Raw genomic sequence first — 20282 nt, 5'->3', positions numbered from 1 at the left:
TGATTGGTATGGTAGTTCAAACGTGGTGAAATGAGCTCCGAAGAAGGCGAACGCAGTGGACGCCCAAAAGAGGCTGTCACCGACGAAAAAATCACAAAATACACAAAATAATTTTGAATGACCGTAAAGTGAAGTTGATCGAGATAGCAGACATTGCGAAGATATCATCGGAACGTGTACATCATATCATTCACGAATATTTGTACATGAGAAAGCTGTGTGCAAAATGGGTGCAGTGCGAGCTCACAAGCGATCAAAAGCAACAACGTGTTAATGATTCTGAGCAGTGTTTAAGTGCAATCAACCTGAATTTTTGCGTCGATATGTGACAATGGATAAAACATGGCTTCATCATTTCACTCCGGAGTTCAATCGACAATCTGCTGAGTGGACTGCACACGATGAACCGAATCCAAAGCGAGGAAAAACACAACAGTCAGCTGGCAATGTTATGACATCAGTATTCTGGGATGCGCAAGGTATACTATTCAATTATTACCTTCAAAAGGTCCAGACCCTCAACAGCGATTATTATATAGCGTTATTGGATCGTTTTGATGATGAAATCGTTAAAAAACTGCCCCATTAGAAGAAAAAAAAGATGCTGTTTCATCAAGACAATACGCCGTGTCACAAATTGCATGAATTTGGGCTGCGGATTGCTTTTGGATCCACCGTATTCGCCAGATCTGGCCCCCAGCTACTTTTCACTGTTCTCAGATCTCAAAAGAATGATCGCTGGAAAGAAATTTAGCGCCAATGAAAAAGTAATCGCCGAAACTGAGGCCTATTTTGTAGCGAAAGGGTAATCGTACCACAAAACTGGTATCGAAAAGTTGGAAGATCTCTATAATCGCTATATCGCCCTCGAAGGCATTATGTTGAATAATAATCGAATAGAATTTTATCAAAAAAATGTGTTTTACTATGGTAGATCGGGGACTTTTTAATCGGCCTGTTTAATCATTATGGAAAAACATCAAATTTTCAAAATTTGTATCAGTCAAGCATGAAATTTATTGGTGAACATAAAAAGTTTTCTTTGAAAATGAGTTTCAATTTCTTGTGCCTATCCCATCAAAATTACGACAAAAATTTTCAAACGTTACAGAAATATTTTTTTTGTTAAAAAACAAAGCGTTCCTGAGTCCTAATTCATAGGATTCTTTCTCTTTTATTCTTTCTATATTTACCTAAAAACTTATGCGAATAAGCGTAAATGCAGGCGAAACTGGAAAGACCAACTGCAAAAATTCTCCAACCTCATGTGTTGCTTGTTCTGAAAGCATTATCTAATGTTTTTCGTGAGGAGATGTTGCATAAGAAAAATTCCTCAATGACAAGACAATCAGAAACCGCTAATTATTCATTAAATTATTAATATTTGCTATTCACTAATTACTAAGCTAGGAGTCTAATGAATGAACACGCTCGTCTTAATAGCAGGAAGTGCTTCAATTTTACATGCACCCATCGTGAGAACGGTGGGAATCTTATTATTCTTACAGAATATTATTGCCTCTTATCCAGCTACCTCATTTCCAGATTTTCCCACAGAATAACAAGAATGTTATTTTTTCCCATTCAGGGACTTCGTTTGTATGGAAAGAATACAATTTGAATTATCCGGTGTCATCTTTATACAGTGTGTCGATTTGAAAAATAACAATGAGCTATATTTTTTAATCCACGGAAGTGAATGAAAAAGCTCAAAACCGCGGGGAATCAAAGTGTTATTTTCATCGAGTTTGGTGATCCAAAATATATTTTGGCGAGGAGTTCTCATCCTTTTTTTTTAGTGCCACCTCTCTTAGGAGATTGCGGTGTTTCATCCAAGACCGGGACCATTGACGGAATCGTTCTTATGGCAACTCAATGTTGCCTGCCATATACACCTTCATCTCCATAACGGAGCGTGGTGACTTAATAGTATTCTGTATCAATGTATTCACAGACTAGAACTAAGTTCTGCTGTATTTAGTTTCATGCTCTGTTCGCTTTTCATGTTTTCATTTCGCCTCGTTTTCCCTAAGTTCATTTCAGGTATTCTTCTAACATAATTCTCATTGCTTTTCTCTTTTCATTTTCTTTATTCTGCTATTTTCGTGATCATTCATTCTATCGTACCTATGCTCTTTTTGCACTTTGCCTATATAAACCAAACGAACTGACAAAGAAACTGCAACACCCAGGAGGAGCTATCTCTGACGGTTGAGCATCGCCGGCAACGATAACAGTGGTACAGAGAACGTCAACATTGGAATGTGGAATGGTCGCCGAAAAAGGGTTAGACGACGTCGGGGAGAAAAACGTGAAACTCAGTTTGAGTTGAGCATCATGTACACCGGACAGTAGGCATTATGGTATGGGGTGCTATTGCACATGCAAGTAGATTGCCTTTAGTCTTTATTCGAGGTAACATGACAGCGTTTCGTTATCTTCAAGAAATAGTGGAGCCATATGTTCTCCCTTACCTTAACCGGCTCGAGAATGAACAGGATATGCACTTAGTCTAGTGCATTACTGAACTCCGCCTTTTTTTACATATAATTTCCTATTTGAAGGGAATATTCTGTAAAAAAAAACTTGATTGTGAAAATAAAGTCATTATTATTATTATTATAATGCCCGATCTCATGTTGCCAGAGTTAGTTTAAACTTTTTCGAAGTTTGGGAAATCATGGGTAGAAGGCTTGGAAATTTACCCCAGCCCCACGGACTTTTGCGGCTCTCAGAGATGAAGTACAGGTAGCTTGGGATACTATACCTCAAGAAGAAATAGACCATCTTATTGTATCAATGCCGAGACGTGTTGGGAAGTGTATAGATTAATCGCGGTGGAGAAACACATTCATATTACATATTAACAAAATCATTAAAGAAAATTATATACCCTTCGTTTTTTCTCCAAATTTCAATCATTTACTTCTTGCTATACTATCTATGTTTTACAAAAAAATTGAAATTTAAACAGCTCCTTCTAGGTGTTGCAGTTTCTTTGTCAGTATATTATCCTTGATGTTGGCGTCTCTACTGTGGCCTGTCGTATTCCTTATCTTCTTGTCTAGCGTCTAACACTTCCTTCAGTGTTTGGCTTTATATTATAGTTTTCCAAATTGTTGATTTTATTTTGTTCGTAATGACATTTTCACTGTCGCATGTCATTGTTGGTCTAATTATTGACTTGCATATCCTTACTTTTTTCAATTTACATACTTGTTCTATTGATGGGTGGGTATAAAATCAATCGATCTGCTTTGCTGTTCTTCCAACTACTTCGATTTGTTCATTGAAGTTCAGGTGCTTATCAATGATCATTCCCAGGTATTTATTATCGTTTTTCTCTGGGTTTTCTTTTTTGTTCATTGAAACATGGTTGTTTGATACTTGTTTTTCTTCATGTTCTCCATTTTTGAACCATTTTGTCCGATTATCCACATATGTGACTAAGCATTTTAGCAAAGAGTCTTTTCTTATTAATTGATAGTTTCTCTTTGAATTCAACAATCAATCCAATTTTGAACGAAAGGAATGATGAACTGAGTAACCTTGAAAACTTTTTAAAACATATTTGAAGATATACCTACAGTGTGTGGATGAAGTTAGGAACAAAATTCATAACTTTTATTTATGACGTCAAAATTTCTTAAAGTTTTTGAGAAGATGTCCTCAAAACGCGAATTTTCCTCTTACGAGTCCAAAATTCGTTAGAATGAGTAGGTAGCGGTTTAAAAGAGCATTCATTTTTGAATGAATCTCAAGTATTCATGTGTTGCAATTATTAATATTTTGTTTCTAGGCAGCCATTGAATTCTGATTCCATATTTTTATCAACCTTTTGTAACACAACAAGGATCAACAATAACAACAAATTTATAAACTGCAAGAAGTTATTTTATATACAGTTTGTACTACTGTTTAGAAATGAACGGTAAGAAATTAGAATGTATCATCAATTGAAATTTGTTAGAAACTCGACAAATTCATCATCCATCACTTCAATCGAGTTTTTTAGAGACCGAAACGAAAACATAACAGAACTTGTTTCAGCATGCAAACTTTTGAAATTATTTATCCGTTTTTGTCATTTGAGATCGTTGATCGTATAACAACGAATTAACAATCATAAGAATTAACAATCATGGACAAACTTATGGAAATATCCAGCTGGATTATTTTATGTGGGTTTATTGGACCTATCCTCTTCTATACTGAGTGGCCACTTTTTTAATGGGATTGTATTGGTAACTTTCAAACAATAAGAGTTAGAAGGTCGGCCAAATGGAGAAAAAGTTGCATGCATAGAAGCATTATCAAGCAGTTCAAACAAATCGAGATTATCAGGGCCGGTTATTGAGATATCATAAGAAAAGTAAATTCTGTCATTTTGATTTTTCCTTTTTTCCCACTTTATTTCAAATATTATCAAAAAATGTTACAGGAATTTTTTATTCGACAGTAAATTATCCTCAATTTGACTTAATCAGATTTCGTATTCAACGTTTCGTACTCCCTGGGCCACCCTCAACCTCATTTCTTTCAATACGGACCTGCATATTTTATGACACTTTTCGAAATAACTTTTAGCGCTGAATTCAACGATATATCATACAATATCATTCAAAGTTGATTTTCAGTTGATTTTGACTGTTATCCAAATTTACTGGTGTGTATGTAAGAAAAAACAAGTCTATCAACAATATCAATGTTCTGACCCAAATTCAATTGAACCCAGAAAAAAAAATCGAGAACTGTGGCCAGTTAATGGAATATATCAAAAATTGCTGTTAATAAAATAGTCAAGAGACGCGAATACAATGATTTTAAATTTGAATACCAAGCCTTGCAAAAATTATATCGTAATGATCTCAAAATAAAGTTCGATTCTGTAATTTGTTTCAATGGAACAAATGAAAATGGAAATATGTAAATAGTTATTACTGGTTTCTTGCTTTGATTCTGATATGTTCCATTTAGTTCAAGATGAGTAAGTTGATTTTCTCATCGAAATGTATTGCATGTTGTTAATTAAACTAAAGGTACCTAAATGTAATACAGATCCGACCCAAAGAAAATTGGATAAGGGTCAAAATCACCTGAAAATCAACTTTGAATGACATTGTATGATATTTCGTTGAATTCAGCGTTAAAAGTTATTTCGAAAAGTGTCATAAAATATGCAGGTCCGTATTGAAAAAAATGAGGTTGAGGGTGGCCCAGTACGATACGTTGGATACGAAATCTGATTAAGTCAAATTGAGGATAATTTACTGTCGAATAAAATAATATTTGAAATGAAGTGGGAAAAAAAGAAAAATCGAAATGACAGAATTTACTTTTCTTATGATATCTCAATAACCGGCCCTGATAATCTCGATTTGTTTGAACTGCTTGATAATGCTTCTATGCATGCAACTTTTTCTCCATTTGACCGACCTTCTAACTCTTATGGTTTAAAAGTTACCAATACAATCCCATTAAAAAAGGGGCCACCCTGTATAAACCAATAACGAGATAATCTATTTTAATCCATACTTCTCAATAAGTTTTCTTTCCGAAGTATTTTAGGTTGTTTACACAACGCAGGTCCTTACCACCAGACCAATGATACTTCTGAAACTATTGATAATGAATCCGAAAGAGCACCCTGTAAAAAATTACCTACACACAAATATTTTCAGCGGACTTCGTGAGGTTCGTAACTAGCTTAGAGCGTGAACAACACTTCTCTAATGATTTGCACGCATGGCATGAAAATACAAAATTAGAGAGGATAAACCATACAACATAATAAATTATGTTAATTATAATAATAAAGAATAATGCTCCAACGGAGCGATCGTATACAAATAAGAATATGGACGGAATAATAATTCCGCCAAGCATCACGAAAACATCATTCATGATGTTTTTAGAATGATAATTTCATTTTGTTGTTCAGCCTAAGGCCAATTAATATTTAATTTGATATGAAAACATTGATCAACGTAGTCGAATTAAAATCATGATAAATAAAAATATAAAAAAAACATTATTTTCGTTTCCTATAAAATACTAATTACCTAATCTAGATATAATAACTTCGAACACGCCTACTCGTACCCTCTTTCCTCAAAGGGATATTAGAAAAGGAATTGTTCAAATGACCGCACCATACTATATTTGTTTGACTAAAGGGATTTTGTAGTTGCACACTACACAAATGCTTTTGAAGCTGAGAACAACTACGGAAAAAGTCGGATAATGAACCTGACAAAGACTAAAATCGTAACACCAGAAGAAAGGCAAATTCAGATAGTTAACCAAACGGTTGAAAGGGTCCAGGATTAAGTGTTCTCAGTTCATCAGATAAAACTGGAAATAGAAAACCAGCAAGCCGAAATTCAAAACTCAGCTGCACTTGAACTTGAACTCAAAAGTTTTCAACAGTCTCATTCTCCCGGTCCTCACATATAGGCTAGAGAGGATTACTCTAACTTGCAGCAGCGCTAACAAGATCAGAACAACACAAAGGGCCATCTTGAGACTAATGCTAGGCATCAGCCTAAGAAACGAATATATCAGATGGCGTGCAAAGGTGAAAGATGTAATAAAACGAATTGCTACCATGATGAAATGGACTTGGGCAGTTTACATTGCACGACAAGACGACACTCGTTTGACAAGACATATTATGCAGTGAAGACTGAGACTCCATAAAAGAAGCAGACATTAGATAGAGTAGCTAGAGATAGAGGAGAGGGGAGGCCTATATCCAGGAGTGGATTTCGAAAGGCTGATAAAGAAAGAGAAGATTAGATATCTACACCATTGAGACGTATCGTTGCCTGTACTGTATGTAAATAACTTTTTCTCCGATTGACAGCAAATATTGGTTTTGCAGACACATATCAATCAGCAAAGTATTACTTTTCCTGCCTAGGCAGCGAATTGATTATATTCAATGCGAATAAAACATTCGTCATTTTCTGACAATCAATATTTTTTACCACCTTCCTTATTTCTGGAGGAGTAAGTACTTTTAAATCGCTATCACTGTCCATAATATAAATATATTTGATATTTTTTCGAAAAACTGTTAGATATTTCATAAGTAGTCAAACTATAATTATCATGGACATATACATTTCCATAGAAACCAACCATTCCAACAATTGCGATTTCTATCAAATTTCGTTTCAATTAATCCCTACAGGAAAAATAAAAATATTGTGGGAATTGTAATAATTTGCAAATACAATATCCTACTATCATTATAAACAATCTAAAACAAATATATGTTAAACTCGGCAGCAAAATTGATTGACTGCCTTGGCTCAATTCTTAGCCAGGCTACGCTGGGCTATGAACTATCAGCCGCCTGGCAATCTACTACTTTGCTGCCTGAAAAACAAATAACTATTGTTTCCGCAAAATAACTACATCTATGCAATATTCATTTACCTCAACAATTATTTCGTAAACTTAATATTAACTCCTTCAGCTGAGTATGGCTACTAACACTTCAATTAACATCGAACGATTTGTGAACTCTTTTTAGCTTTCCGCTTTTGCCCCATTTAAAAAGGGTGTTTTTTTTAGAGCTATAGACATGTTGCGCCGTCTTTTTGGAACCACAGCTCCTGGACATCATGGTTGTTCAATTCAGGAATGAAAAAGTTAGTAATCATGGCTTTATACCGATCATCATTGACTGTAACGTTCTGGCCATCATAGTTTTTGAAGAAGTACGGACCAATGATTCCACCAGCCCATAAAGCGCACCAAATAGTCAGTTTTTCTGGATGTACCGGTGTTTCGACATACACTTGAGGATTAGCTTCACTCCAAATGCGGCAATTTTGTTTGTTGACGTAGCCATTCAACCAGAAGTGCGCTTCATCGCTAAACAAAAGAAAATGGACGTAGTGCGCGATACGTATTCCGCACAGAACCATTATTTTCGAAATGAAATTGCACTATTTGCAAGCGTTGTTCAGCCGTGAGTCTATACATGATGAATTGCCAAACCAAACTGAGAATAAATCACTTGACAGCTGTTAAATCGGTCGCCATCTTGAACAGTAATGCCAACTTAAAGTTATATACCTCGAAAAAAAAACACCCTATGTTACCAATAAAAGTGAATTCCGAAAAAACCTGAAAAACGTCATCATCAATAAAGTCAGACCTACCTTTGTGTGTGGATGGATCAGGCTGACCCCGTGTTTGTTGATGGCGATCAACAGCATCTCCGGATAGTTGGGGTCGGTGGTCTGCTTAACCTCAAAAAAGGCCGAACCGAAGGTAGGCCACCTGTACACGATTTTGAGGAAGGTGATTTTGGCATCCTCAGGACTCATACCAGCGTCCTGGTTGTAAGCCTGAACTATGGACCTCTTCCAGTCGTTGCTGCTTTGAACTTTCACCAGATCGTTGGGTATGAGCTCTCTGAGCATTTGACTGAAAAAAAAAAAGAATTGTCAGAAATTATTCAACATAATAAGGTCTCGATGGAGCAGGAGATCCCATCAAAAACAAACTGTTACATACAACTTTGCTTCCGCCGTTTTTTTCGAAATTCGAGGCTTTATCGTAAAGAACATACATTTATGATTCAAATTAATGTCCATCGCTGGTCACTACCATCTTTTGAAGCGATCCACGAATCGATCTAATTTTTTACTTCTTCATAAGACCGGAAGTGCTGGTCAGTCAGGCCGTGTGTCATGTATCGAAATAAGTGATAGTCCGAGAGAGAAAAGTTTGGAGAATACGGCGGGTGGGGTACGACTTCCCAATTCAACGTTTCCAAGTATGTCTTGACCAATTTCGCAACTTGGGGTCGAGCAATGTCATGCTGTGAAATAACTTTCTCATGTCTCGTTGTATTGCGGCCGTTTGTCTTTCAATGATTGGCTCAAACGCATTAATTGCATTCGATAACGATCGCATGTGATTGTTTCAGTCGGTTTTATCAAGTCATAATACACTACGCCGAGCTGGTCCTGCCAAACACTGAGCATGACTTTGGGAGTATCGTAATGAACCCATTTTTCGTCTCCAGTCACAATGCGATGAAAAATCCCTTCCATCTTTGCCTTGGAAGCAGCCTTTCACAAGCAAACAAACGCCGTTCAACATCTCTCGGCTTCAACTCGTACGGCACCCAATTTCCTTGTTTCTGAAGCATTCTCATGAATTCCAGGCGTTTTGAAATGGCTTGTTGCGTCACTACCAATGATCCTGCCAATTCTTGTTGCGTTTGACACAAGTCTTGATCAAGTACTGCCTCCAATTCTGCATCTTCGAAAACCTTATTCTTTCTTCCACCGCCATGCTCCGCCATGCTGGTCTTCGACGTCAAAGCCACCGTTCTCGAAGCGTTGAAACCACTCTCGGCATATTCTTTCACTAATAGCAGCCTCACCAGAGGTGTTTAAGAGCTTTTGATTAGCCTCAGCCGTAGATTTCTTGATACTAAAGCAGAAAATTAAAACTTCCCGCAAATGACGAGAATTTGGCCCGTAATCTGACATGTTTAATCGAGAATAACTTTATGATGCAGACACAAATCGACTAATATTTAGATGGCGTTATGTTTGAAGATACCTAAACTTATTGTATGACATCGACGATCTATTTATTTACACTACCGCTACAACCACCTATTTTAAATCTGCGGTAGCAAAGTTGTACACCTGATACTATTATTATGGTCTACATCTAAAATAACACAATTTGTTTTATAACTTCAAAACTAATTGCAATAAAACAAATTATTACACCAATGGATTCTACTGCAAAAAGTGTGTGTTGGATGTTTTTGTTTCATGTTTATAGCACCAGTAATGAAGAAGTTATGAGAACTTTTCATTTCCGGCCATTTTCCAATTTTCTCTTATACCTTGAAAACAGTTTAACTTTCGGCACATTGATTTTTCCAAAAATCGTACCCGACAATGTGCCATTCATTTTTTTATAGCTCAAAAAGATTCTGAGATCTCTTCACTAGGCAATGAAATTGGGACACCCAATACAGTTCACTACAAAGAGGGCTTTACCCAAAAAAAAAAAAAACAAACAATTAACTCTAATTCTAAAAATAGAAACCACTCGATTCTACTCAACGAAAAAACATGAAACATATAAACAATGCGATATCAAAACTTACGGTATAGCTTGCAGTTCTTGTTTGCTCTCTCCGAACCTAACCCTGTAAACCAGAGCCGCCAACTTGACGGCCTCTTCCTTGGAACACTTGTGGTAGCCCCTGACCAACTTGGGCAATTCTTGGTGGAAGTGGAAGATGAGATCCGCGTTCCTATCCTTCCCCGGAACCGTGTTAGTCCAAAGTTTCTTCATGAAGAATACCTGATACGAGAACTGCGGCGTTATGCCGTCCCTAGTAGGCCTTGCCTTTCTGATCCAGTCGGTCAGATGGCGGACGAAGTCAAAGAAGAAATCTCCCTCGGGTACAGAGATGACTTTGTCCGCGATCTTGACGAACAGGCTGAAGCCCTCGCTGGATCTCAGGCTCAGCCTCTGGCTGATGTTTTGGCAGAAATCCTTCGCTCTTGTGCTGGAGTCCACCTCGAAGGCTTCGTCCGTGTCGTCCGGGAAGTAGACCTTGTGGAATATCTGCGTGGTCTTGTGTTGAATGGCCTCCACCTCGACTTGGTGAGGGGGATACTTCCTCTGACCGTTGCGCAACGTCTTCTGCAGCCTTTGAAGGGCGTCTTGGGCTATGGGATGACGCCTGCTGCGCAGAAAGGCCGTCAGTTCCTTCAGGAGGTTTTGGGAACAGGTGAACAGGCCGGCTGCAAGCCACATTAGTTCCCAACCACGCTCTTCTGATAACCTGGAAGTTGATAGAGTGATATTAAGTGATGATCGAGTTACATCAATGGTTCAGATTAGGGCTGGGAATCATGAATGAATGATTTGAATATTCGAATAATCATTGAATGATTATTCGAATAATTGCATTTTGCATTATTCGAATAATCATGAATATTCACTGAATAGTTGAATAATCAATGACTACTTTTCTATTCATGAATAATCAGTGAATAGTCGAGTATTCACTGAATAGTTGAATAATCAATGACTACTTTTCTATTCATGAATAATCAGTGAATAGTCGAGTATTCACTGAATAGTTGAATAATCAATGACTACTTTTCTATTCATGAATAATCTGTGAATAGTTTTCTATTCAGTGAGTAGTTCGATATTTATGAAGTAACGAATGAAAGTTTGAATGATCACTTGACTCACTATTCAGGAATGATTAAAACAAGGTTTTGTGATTCACTACGGACAAATCGTTTTATTAATATTAAAATTACTGGAAATTACATAAAATTGAAATTGATAGATACAATTGAATTAAAATTATTCATTTAATAGTAGTACAAAAAGGTATTCAGCCAAAGAAAAATTAATAAAATTTGGATTTCATCAATGAAAACATATAAAAATGGAATATAAGATTCTAACATATGAATTTAGTAATAAAGAGTTCTAATAATAGTAATACAAGATTCTACATTCGAAAATGTAACCTTGCCTTCCTATTCAGTATGTATTGCTATTTCTAGACATATTGCTCTATTTCAGTGGTCAAATATTGTTTTATGTATTCTGAATTGCGAACCGACGAATCATTATTTTCTTTTGAATATATGGTCTTAAAATGTACACACATCGACTGATGTAACATCCTTCCCTAACAAAACTGAATCAGAAAACAAAGTTTTTTTGAAAATTCCGAATAATTGATCACGAAGTGTATTCTTGAAGAATTTAATGTTCTCAGAATCCGCTTCATCATTCTTTTTGTACCTCTAGACCTGTAAAGGGTCTATGTAGATTGTGAAGGTTTTACTGCGTCTATTGTATTTTGTACGTTCTCATGTGATGAAAAAAACTCTGTATTTACCAAACGACAATTTGATTATAAAAATAGGACAATTTTTTCGGTAAAACCAGGATACTCCCGACTTTTCCAGGAATAACGAACGTTTTTACATTTATGCATTAGATTATAGTAAACTTTGTTCAATATTACCTGTTCGTTAAATAGATCTGTTAAATATTTATGCATATTTTTTGCTAGATCTCAAATACTCTTATTCATGAAAATAAGCCAATTCCTTCAACGAGACCGTACTAATTTGAATGACAATTTATTTGTTTGGATTCCGAACACTGACAGGAGAACCAAAAATGGCGGTGTGTGACGTCACACCAAAACGATTATACCACGTCGCAAAGGGTATATTCACTCCTCAAAACGCTCGGATTTTATTTGTTCATTAAAACATGAGTTTAATCACTGAATATTGTCTGAATATTCATTGGATAATCACTGAATAATCATTGAATAATCACTGAATAATCATTGAATGATCACTGAATAATCATTGAATAATCAGTGAATAATCATTGAATAATCACTGAATAATCAACGAATAGTTGAATATTCATGACTACTCATGAATAGTCAAGCATGAATATTTGTTTGAATGAATTATTCGAATAATCGAATAAATTTATGAATGAATATTCGAATACAAAAAGGCGAAAAAGTCCCAGCCCTAGTTCAGATTACAGAAAGGACCAGGCACTTGAATGTATGAAGAATGGTTACCGATTAATGTCAAATATTAGTATTTTGTAGATCTTTATGCCTTCAATAAGAAAAGATCTTCTGAATTCTCTAGTCAAAGCTGGTTCTCAAGTTATTGGGTATTCAATGTAGACATAGCGATAAAAGCTATAAACTTTATTACTCCATAACTTTTGACCCAAGGAACATATTTGAATATTTTCTCCCTACTTTGTGTCTAGAAGGGTTATTCATCATTGATCGATAAGGTTTCTTAAATTTTTTTGGGGTATTTATCGTCCCTACTTATGAGTTACATGAGTAGGCAAAAAACGTAACTGCTTAGCAATTTTGCGCATATAATGTTTTATTTTTATTATTCGTTTATTATTTTTCTATTTTCATTGGAATATTTGAAGCGAAAGAATGTAAACTGCATTCTTGAATGGCATATTATCCAGCAAGTCTCTCTGCTCTGAAGCAGTATTCAGTCAGCATCGTTGGATAATTTTGTTCCTTTTTGATAATTTATTTTTGTCATCAACTTAAAGGTATTGCAATGTGTTTCGTGAGGTGGCATCTTAAACGTAGTTCAGTTGATGACGCGCGTATCTCAGAAACGATAAAATGCTTGCGATATGAACACAGCTTCCCAACGTTCTGGCTCCTGTTTTACATGTCCACTAAAAGCCTTCAAATGGATCTTCGATTTCGTCTTCATCGATGCCATAGCCTGACCTGTACTTTATACATAGTTGATGGTTTGTTCGTCTTGTGAAGCGTAAATACAATAATTGACACTGCGAGATCCAAGAAGTATCTGGATCTTAGCAAGAATATACTACACCTCCTCACTGGATTCCTCACAGGGCATTGTCACCTTAGGAAACGCCTCATGAGAATGGGTCTAGCAGAAAATGACGAGTGCAGATTCTGTGGGGAGGAGGAAGAAACTCCGGATCACCTGGTGACGGAATGCTTCGACATCACTAGCCAACGCACAATCTGCTTTGAATAAGAAACTTGTAGAAGTGAGGAAGTAACTTCTTTGAAGCCATCCCAGATACTGGAGTTCATTGGAACTCCGGAACTGGAAGGCGAGCTGTAGATCACGCTATGGCGAGAATAGCTCTGACGGGAGGCACAAAGACACAATGGGTCACAGTGCAACGAAACCCTTTAATAAAATCTTAATCTAAAATATACTAATGACAAGTAAGGCAATTGGCGAATTCAAATAACTAGACGGCCTTTGGTGGATTCATTGATCAATTTGGCTCCTTTTTATATTAAGATAAAATGGCAAGAGTTAAACCTGGAATCCTGGAAATTGACAACTTTAGATATGGAGAGGTTCATTAACGGATGCGAATGCATTCACGCTTCACAAGACGAACCAACCATCAACTATGGATAAAGTACAAGTCAAGTATTGACATTGATGAAGACGAAATCGAAGATCCAGTTGAAGGTTTTTACTGCACATGTAAAACAAGAGCCAGAACGATGGAACCTGTGCTCATATATGGCGACTGACTAATGAAGATTGGGAATGAGTTGTATTATGAAAAATTAAATTCTGAATTGGTTTTGAAGTTTGTACTAAAACTATCGAATATTATGTGGAAGGACCTAACGTCGTACATTGACAATTCATATAAAACAGAAGAAATATCATCTAATCTGATGAATTTTGTCTTTGAAAGTGATAGACATAATTTATTACCTATTTCTGTTTTCCGTGAGCTGCTTCATGATCTGGCAGTATATTTCATCCCTAAGTATCTCATGCTTAAGAGGACCGTCGAAGATGTGGTCGGTGTACTCGTTGCCTAATCTTGGCCTTTTGGAAGGCAGGTCTCCCATGTACTTCAAGATGGCGGTGAAGGCAAAACAAGCCTCTTCCGCCAACTCCTCTTTACTGAGCAACTTCTTCAGTAGAGGTTGCTTGATGGGCTCCCTGCTATGCCTCCACAGGTCATCTGCAGTTCCTCCTCTTCGACCTGACGTGAGAGTTAAGGCTTTGGACATAGTCCGCTTCATCGGAGGCCTGAAGTGGTCTATTGAGTATTCGGCTAAGGTATGGGGTCTGTTCTCCCTGTTGTCCAGACCATTCATTGAGTATTGCCTGCTGAGGTACCTCCCGTGTTCTGCACCTAGAAAAATACGTATATCGTTACTACGCCCTTGAAAAATTGACAAGAAGTTAATTTGAAGGATTTTCTGATCTATACACAACGTATTATACAGGTGTCCCGGGAAGAATGCGACAAACGAATACCATGAATTAAAGTCAGACTTTTCCTATTTTCGTGAATGTTGGATCACCCTGTACGTGAACATTATAATTTTTTCTGTTTTCGGAACCCCAAAGAATCAATTCATTATAAGAATTCCAAATCTCGGCTTGGCACGGTCATACAGGGTGATCAATAAACATTCCCTTTTGAGTGAAATTTTTTTAGTTCAATAACTCTTCAAGAAATCCACCGAATAATTTCAATTTTGAAGTTTTGTAGCCCTTTACTATCGCCTTTCTTCAATATTTCTGAAATCGAGTAAATCAGATCCGGACTAGGAAAATTTGAGACCTTTTCTATTTTCTTGAATATTGAATCACCCTGTATGTTGATATCATGATTTTTTTTCGTTTTCGTAATCACAAAGAATTAATTCATAATAAAAATTTTAAATCTCTGCTTGGCGCCATTATTCAGGGTGATCAATAAACATTTCTTCATGAAAGAAATTTCATAGTTCAAGATATCTTGAATTTATCGGTAGAATTATCTCGAAAATTGAAGTTGTTTCACCCTTCACGAATGTCTCACCTAAATTTTCCTCAAATTATTTAGGAAAACTTTCAATCAACAAACTGGATAAAGAATAGAACAAAAACAGCAAATAAAATGAAAATATTTGATCTTGAAAACAATTAATCAAAAATATAATATTTTCAGTTCAGCAGATATTGTTCAAAATTATATTCCTTCATTTTAATGCATTTTTGAGCACGTTGATATGATATAGTTGTTTCACAGATTTCGCTATCTTATTCGGTTGAATCGGTTGTACTTCTTTCATAAGGGAATGTTTATTGGTACCCTGTATGACGGTGGCAAGCTGAGTTTTAGAATGTTGATTATGAATTAATTCGTTGTGGTTACGAAAACGAAAAAAATTATGATATTGACGTACAGAGTGATCCAATATTCAAGAAAATAGAAAAAGTCTAAAATTTTGTTAGTCCGGATCTGATTTATTCGATTTCAGAAATATTGAAGGAAGGCGATAGTAAAGGGCGAAAAACTTCAAAAATTGAAATTATTCGGTGGATTTGTTGAAGAGTTATTGGACTAAAAATATGTCCCTCATAAGGGAATGTTTATTGATCACCTTGTATGACCGTACCAAGCAGAGATTTAGAATTTTTATAATGAATTGATTCTTTGTGGTTCCGAAAATGAGAAAAAATCATAATGTTCACGTACAGGGTGATCCAATATTCACGAATATAGGAAAAGTCTGAAATTTTTCTAGTCCGGATTAGATTTACTCGAATTCAGAAATATTGAAGGAAGGCGATAGGAAAGGTTGACAAAACTTCAAAATTTGAAATTATTCGGTCGATTAGTTAAAGAGTTATTGAACTGTAAAATTTCACTTATAAGATGAACATCACCCTGTATATCCCCAACGAAGGCACTCAGGCGATTGAAACATCTTGATACGGGTCCTCCATGATGACCTTAATTTATGGTATTCGTTTGTCGCATTCTCCCCGGGGCACCCTGTATAGGTCTCTCCAATTTGACCATACAAGCTGAATAACAAAGCCATGGTTGGAATATGCAATTTGCTATTGCATGTTGTTTGAACGTTACGTGGATTTGGGTGCATACACAGCATCTTCACGCCCTACTAATTCAAAAGAAAACAAACAGAGCAATGATTGCTCGTAGGGCTTCAGGCTTTACTAATTCAAAAGGAACCAAACAGGGCAATGATTGCTGTAGCAGGGCTCCAGTCCCTACTGATTCAAACGAAATCAAATAGAGCAATGATTGAACTTGTTTATTTTCTTTTGAATTAGAAGATGATCTCTTGAGAGATCGAACCATATGCAGCAATTTTAATAAAAGACTAGGAGTCGACATAGATAGCTTTTTCTTTCTCCTTTATACTTATTATAACCCCAATAAGAGAAGATGGATTACGTTTCCATAGAGTGAAGAATTAATATATTCGAACATTTTTTCTTCAATTCTCACTCTCAATCTTGAGTAAACATGAAAATATTGATAATTTCAAGGAGCTTCTGGTATCTAACAAACTCCAACATCAGTTCTTGTTTAATATGATTTTGCATAAATTTTGAAAAACCCGAGAAGGAATTTTGTCTAACAGGGTAATAATAACACTATTCGGAGAAAATTAGTCTTAGAATCTCACTGTTTGAATTTATTACAGGTGATATTCGAAACCTACACTTTTTTTTGCGCCAATGTAACATAGCAGTCTCACCTTTCAGACTGTTAAAAGGAATTGAATATTTAATAGGCAGAAGTTTTAGAATTGATTCAAACTAAGACTTACCTTCCGCAGAAAACAGCATCAAGATCTCCTTTGGCGGCTTGGACATGCACGGCAACACATAAACCGTCTCTGCCGGGAAATCCCCCTTCTCTTGAGTCCTCTCACACCTCCCCACACACCAGCCAGAGTTCAACACCGTCTCTCCCGTGCTGTCTTCCTCCAATACAATCAGATCACCCTTTAGGAACGTCAGGAAGCTCGACCCCTCCCCGGGCGCCCTGTAGTCTTGCAGCGCGATCACAAACTTCGACCTCTTCTTCAGACCCTCCAGGAAGTAGACCACCAGGTCCCGGATGTCCTCGGCGTTCGGACTCTGGAAGGTGAACTCGTCGCCTCTAACCGTGCTCAGACTGAAGGTTTGGGTGAAGACCTTGTTGGTCTTGTGACTAGCCACGGAAGTGATCTCCGGGAAGGATAACTCCAGGAGTACCTGTTCCTGGTCGTCGACCACGTAGACACCCGTCCAGTTCACCGCTATGATCACGTCGTTTTTGGGGAGATTAGGACCGGAGTTCCTGTAGGCTTCGTAGAACCTCGAGAAGAGTAAAGGCCATTTGAATTTGGCGTAACTTACTACGTCTTCTTTTACTCTAAGAGATTCAGCCTTTTCTTTCACGTAGTAACTCTTGCGGTAAGCTTGGGCGACCAGGGTTGCCCATCGATCTATAGCCTTCTCGACTCCCGTCAAGCAGTAATCCGGGATGTAGCTTGGAAGCAGCGTTAACAGTCTCTCCTGGTTCATATCAGGACCGTACTCGACATAATATTGTTGAGCAGCTATCATCGCTAGGTCTTCTTCCTTATCACATCTATACTCCCCAAATTTAACTCCACGTACCACTTGTTGGTATATCAAATTGGTAGCTACTTGGTCTTCTCCCGGCTCGTGCCAAGGCGCAAATATCTCCTTACGGAAGAACAACCTCCAAGGGGCGTTGCGTTCCTGAGCCCCTTGTTCTTTGGCATATTGCTCACATTGAGAGATGGCGTCCATCACGTGGTCACCGCCACTTCCTAAAGATGAGACTTTATCGAAAAGAGCTATGTATAAGGAGAACCCGAACTGGTCTTTCAGGCCTATTTTATCGGATAGTTGGTTGCAGAGCTCTCTAGCAGTGGTGGCGGAATCGGCGAGTAGGGTTTTGGTGTTGCCGTCCATGAAGGTTATGGGCAACATTATCGGTTTCTTGGATTTGGTGGCTTGGAGTTCCAGCCAGCTGGGAGGTTGGTTTCTAGTACCGTTGTTAAAGGTCCTCTTGAGTCGGTCTTCACAGTAGGGGGCGTATCCCGGCGGGCCTTCTCTTATGAAGGCTCTGAGGTAGTTTACGAATTTCTCTGAAGGAGCGAAGCAACCCACGCACAAGGAGAGCAATATCCAACCTCTTGCGTGCGAAGACTTGGAAGGGTTGTTCGTCAGTTGCTTGCATATCTGACAGTATATCTCATCCCTCAATTCGGCTCTTAAGATACCGTGACCGATCACGAAATGTAGTTTTTCCAAGTTTGAGGTCGGTCTGGACTCTAGCCAACTCTGGTAACTGTCGGCGGTGTATTCCTCGTCTTGTAGTTTCCTCCTTACGTCCTCACCCAGCTTGTTTTTACGTTTGAGGGTTAGCGAGACCAGTTTGTTGCGTATGGACCTAGGTTTCTGTTTGAGAAACGACTCAGGTTCCATGCCCATCAATTGGGCCTCTTGGAATTCTTTACTACGTATGAAGTTTCGGCCCAGTGTGGCGGTGACCTTGGACATCACGGAGGTGTTGTCGCGTTCCATTGTGTGGTAGCGGGGTTCAGGTAGGTCTCCAGTGAAACGCAGGATCGTTATCCAGAGCGCCTGGGCGGCCTTAAAGTAATATTGTCGTTAGGAAATGAATTCTTAGAGGTTTTTGGTTGAAAGACGAGAGAAGGGGTCTAAGGGAGACTGGATTTTTAGCCATATTTATAGCGTTTTTTCGACTATATGGGTGTGGATACTTTTTCTGAGTTCTTCTTGTTATGAATCGAAATTTATGATAAAAAATGAAACTCAATCGAGAATAAAATCAACTTTGGATGTATCTTAAAGAGCTCTTAGATGATTCACTGAGAAATATTCCATCATTGATGTTGGCGATCTAATATTAGATAAAATGTACCGTGGAAAAATAACTAAAAATAAAAGTTTCGATAAATACATTATTCTTTGGCCTCAAAAGTCAAAGTACCACATCTTTTAATAAATCTTGGGCCTGGCTCACAAATGGCCAAACAATTTTTTATTATTAGATAGTACACAGCTCTAAGGATGCGTACCATAATTTCGGAAAATATTGAAGGTTTGATACTGACGCTATATTTGTTCTTGTTTGAAAAATGGATAAAACAGACTTTCTGGTATTGCTAAAACATTGCTCTTTTATGGAAAAACATACTGTATAATCAAAGCAAATGCCTTGTTAAGTTGAAGCCTCTTTCGAAAGCAGATGAATCTTTCAACAGAAAAGTAAGAGGCGTTGGATTATATGTGTAACACTTGAAAATGACTATGTTAACGAATTAAGTAGACTTTTTAAGGAAACATATGATTTTACTGGTTAGGCCTGGCACTTATTGAGTGAAGTGTTACTTTGGAGAATATGACCTGATTGTTGGTTTATTGATATTTTACCAATTAAATGGCCGAAAAATAAAATTGCATGGTTGTCCCAAAGGATCAATAAAATTATTATTATTTTGAACAGTATCCTCTCACAATCTATGATTTCCTTGAAAAAAGCATTATGGATACCACAAAAAACTCAGTCTCCCAAGGATGAGTATGGAACTTACCAATTGATCGCCCTGTGTATGTAGAGGTAACAAAGGATGTTTCAGAGGTTTTCTGGAGTATTGATGTCCTACGTTTCCTTGGAAATAAGTGGCTGCGAATTTTTGGAACTTAAACTCGGACAAATCTTCTTCATCGTCGGAACCAGTATGCATAGGACTTATGATCTCGTTTTCTGATGGTTGAGACGGCAAATCGTTGAACACCGAAGTCTCACGACCTGTAACAACAAACAGATTACTGAAAATGTTCGTTGGTGAAGTGAAAATTTGTAGTAGAGCAAGGCTT

At 37.3% G+C, this 20282-nt stretch overlaps 1 protein-coding gene across 2 annotated transcripts in view; it reads right to left on the bottom strand.

Annotated features, from left to right (window-relative positions):
* LOC123678825 (myosin-VIIa) overlaps positions 1 to 20282 on the bottom strand; it is a 53800-nt gene that overhangs the window by 1290 nt on the left and 32228 nt on the right. For both annotated transcript variants that reach the window (XM_045616061.1, XM_045616063.1), the window contains 5 exons: positions 19997 to 20214; positions 17189 to 19031; positions 14319 to 14748; positions 10154 to 10840; positions 8175 to 8442 (listed from right to left, as the gene is read on the bottom strand). In XM_045616061.1, the coding sequence (XP_045472017.1) occupies positions 8175 to 8442; positions 10154 to 10840; positions 14319 to 14748; positions 17189 to 19031; positions 19997 to 20214 (3446 nt within the window). The remainder of the gene's footprint in view (positions 1 to 8174; positions 8443 to 10153; positions 10841 to 14318; positions 14749 to 17188; positions 19032 to 19996; positions 20215 to 20282) is intronic.

This window comes from Harmonia axyridis, chromosome 4 (assembly GCF_914767665.1).
Source record: "Harmonia axyridis chromosome 4, icHarAxyr1.1, whole genome shotgun sequence".
NCBI classification, from domain to species: Eukaryota; Metazoa; Arthropoda; class Insecta; order Coleoptera; family Coccinellidae; genus Harmonia; species Harmonia axyridis.
Note: the sequence above shows the minus strand (reverse complement) of the source record. Positions and strands in the feature narration are given on the sequence as shown.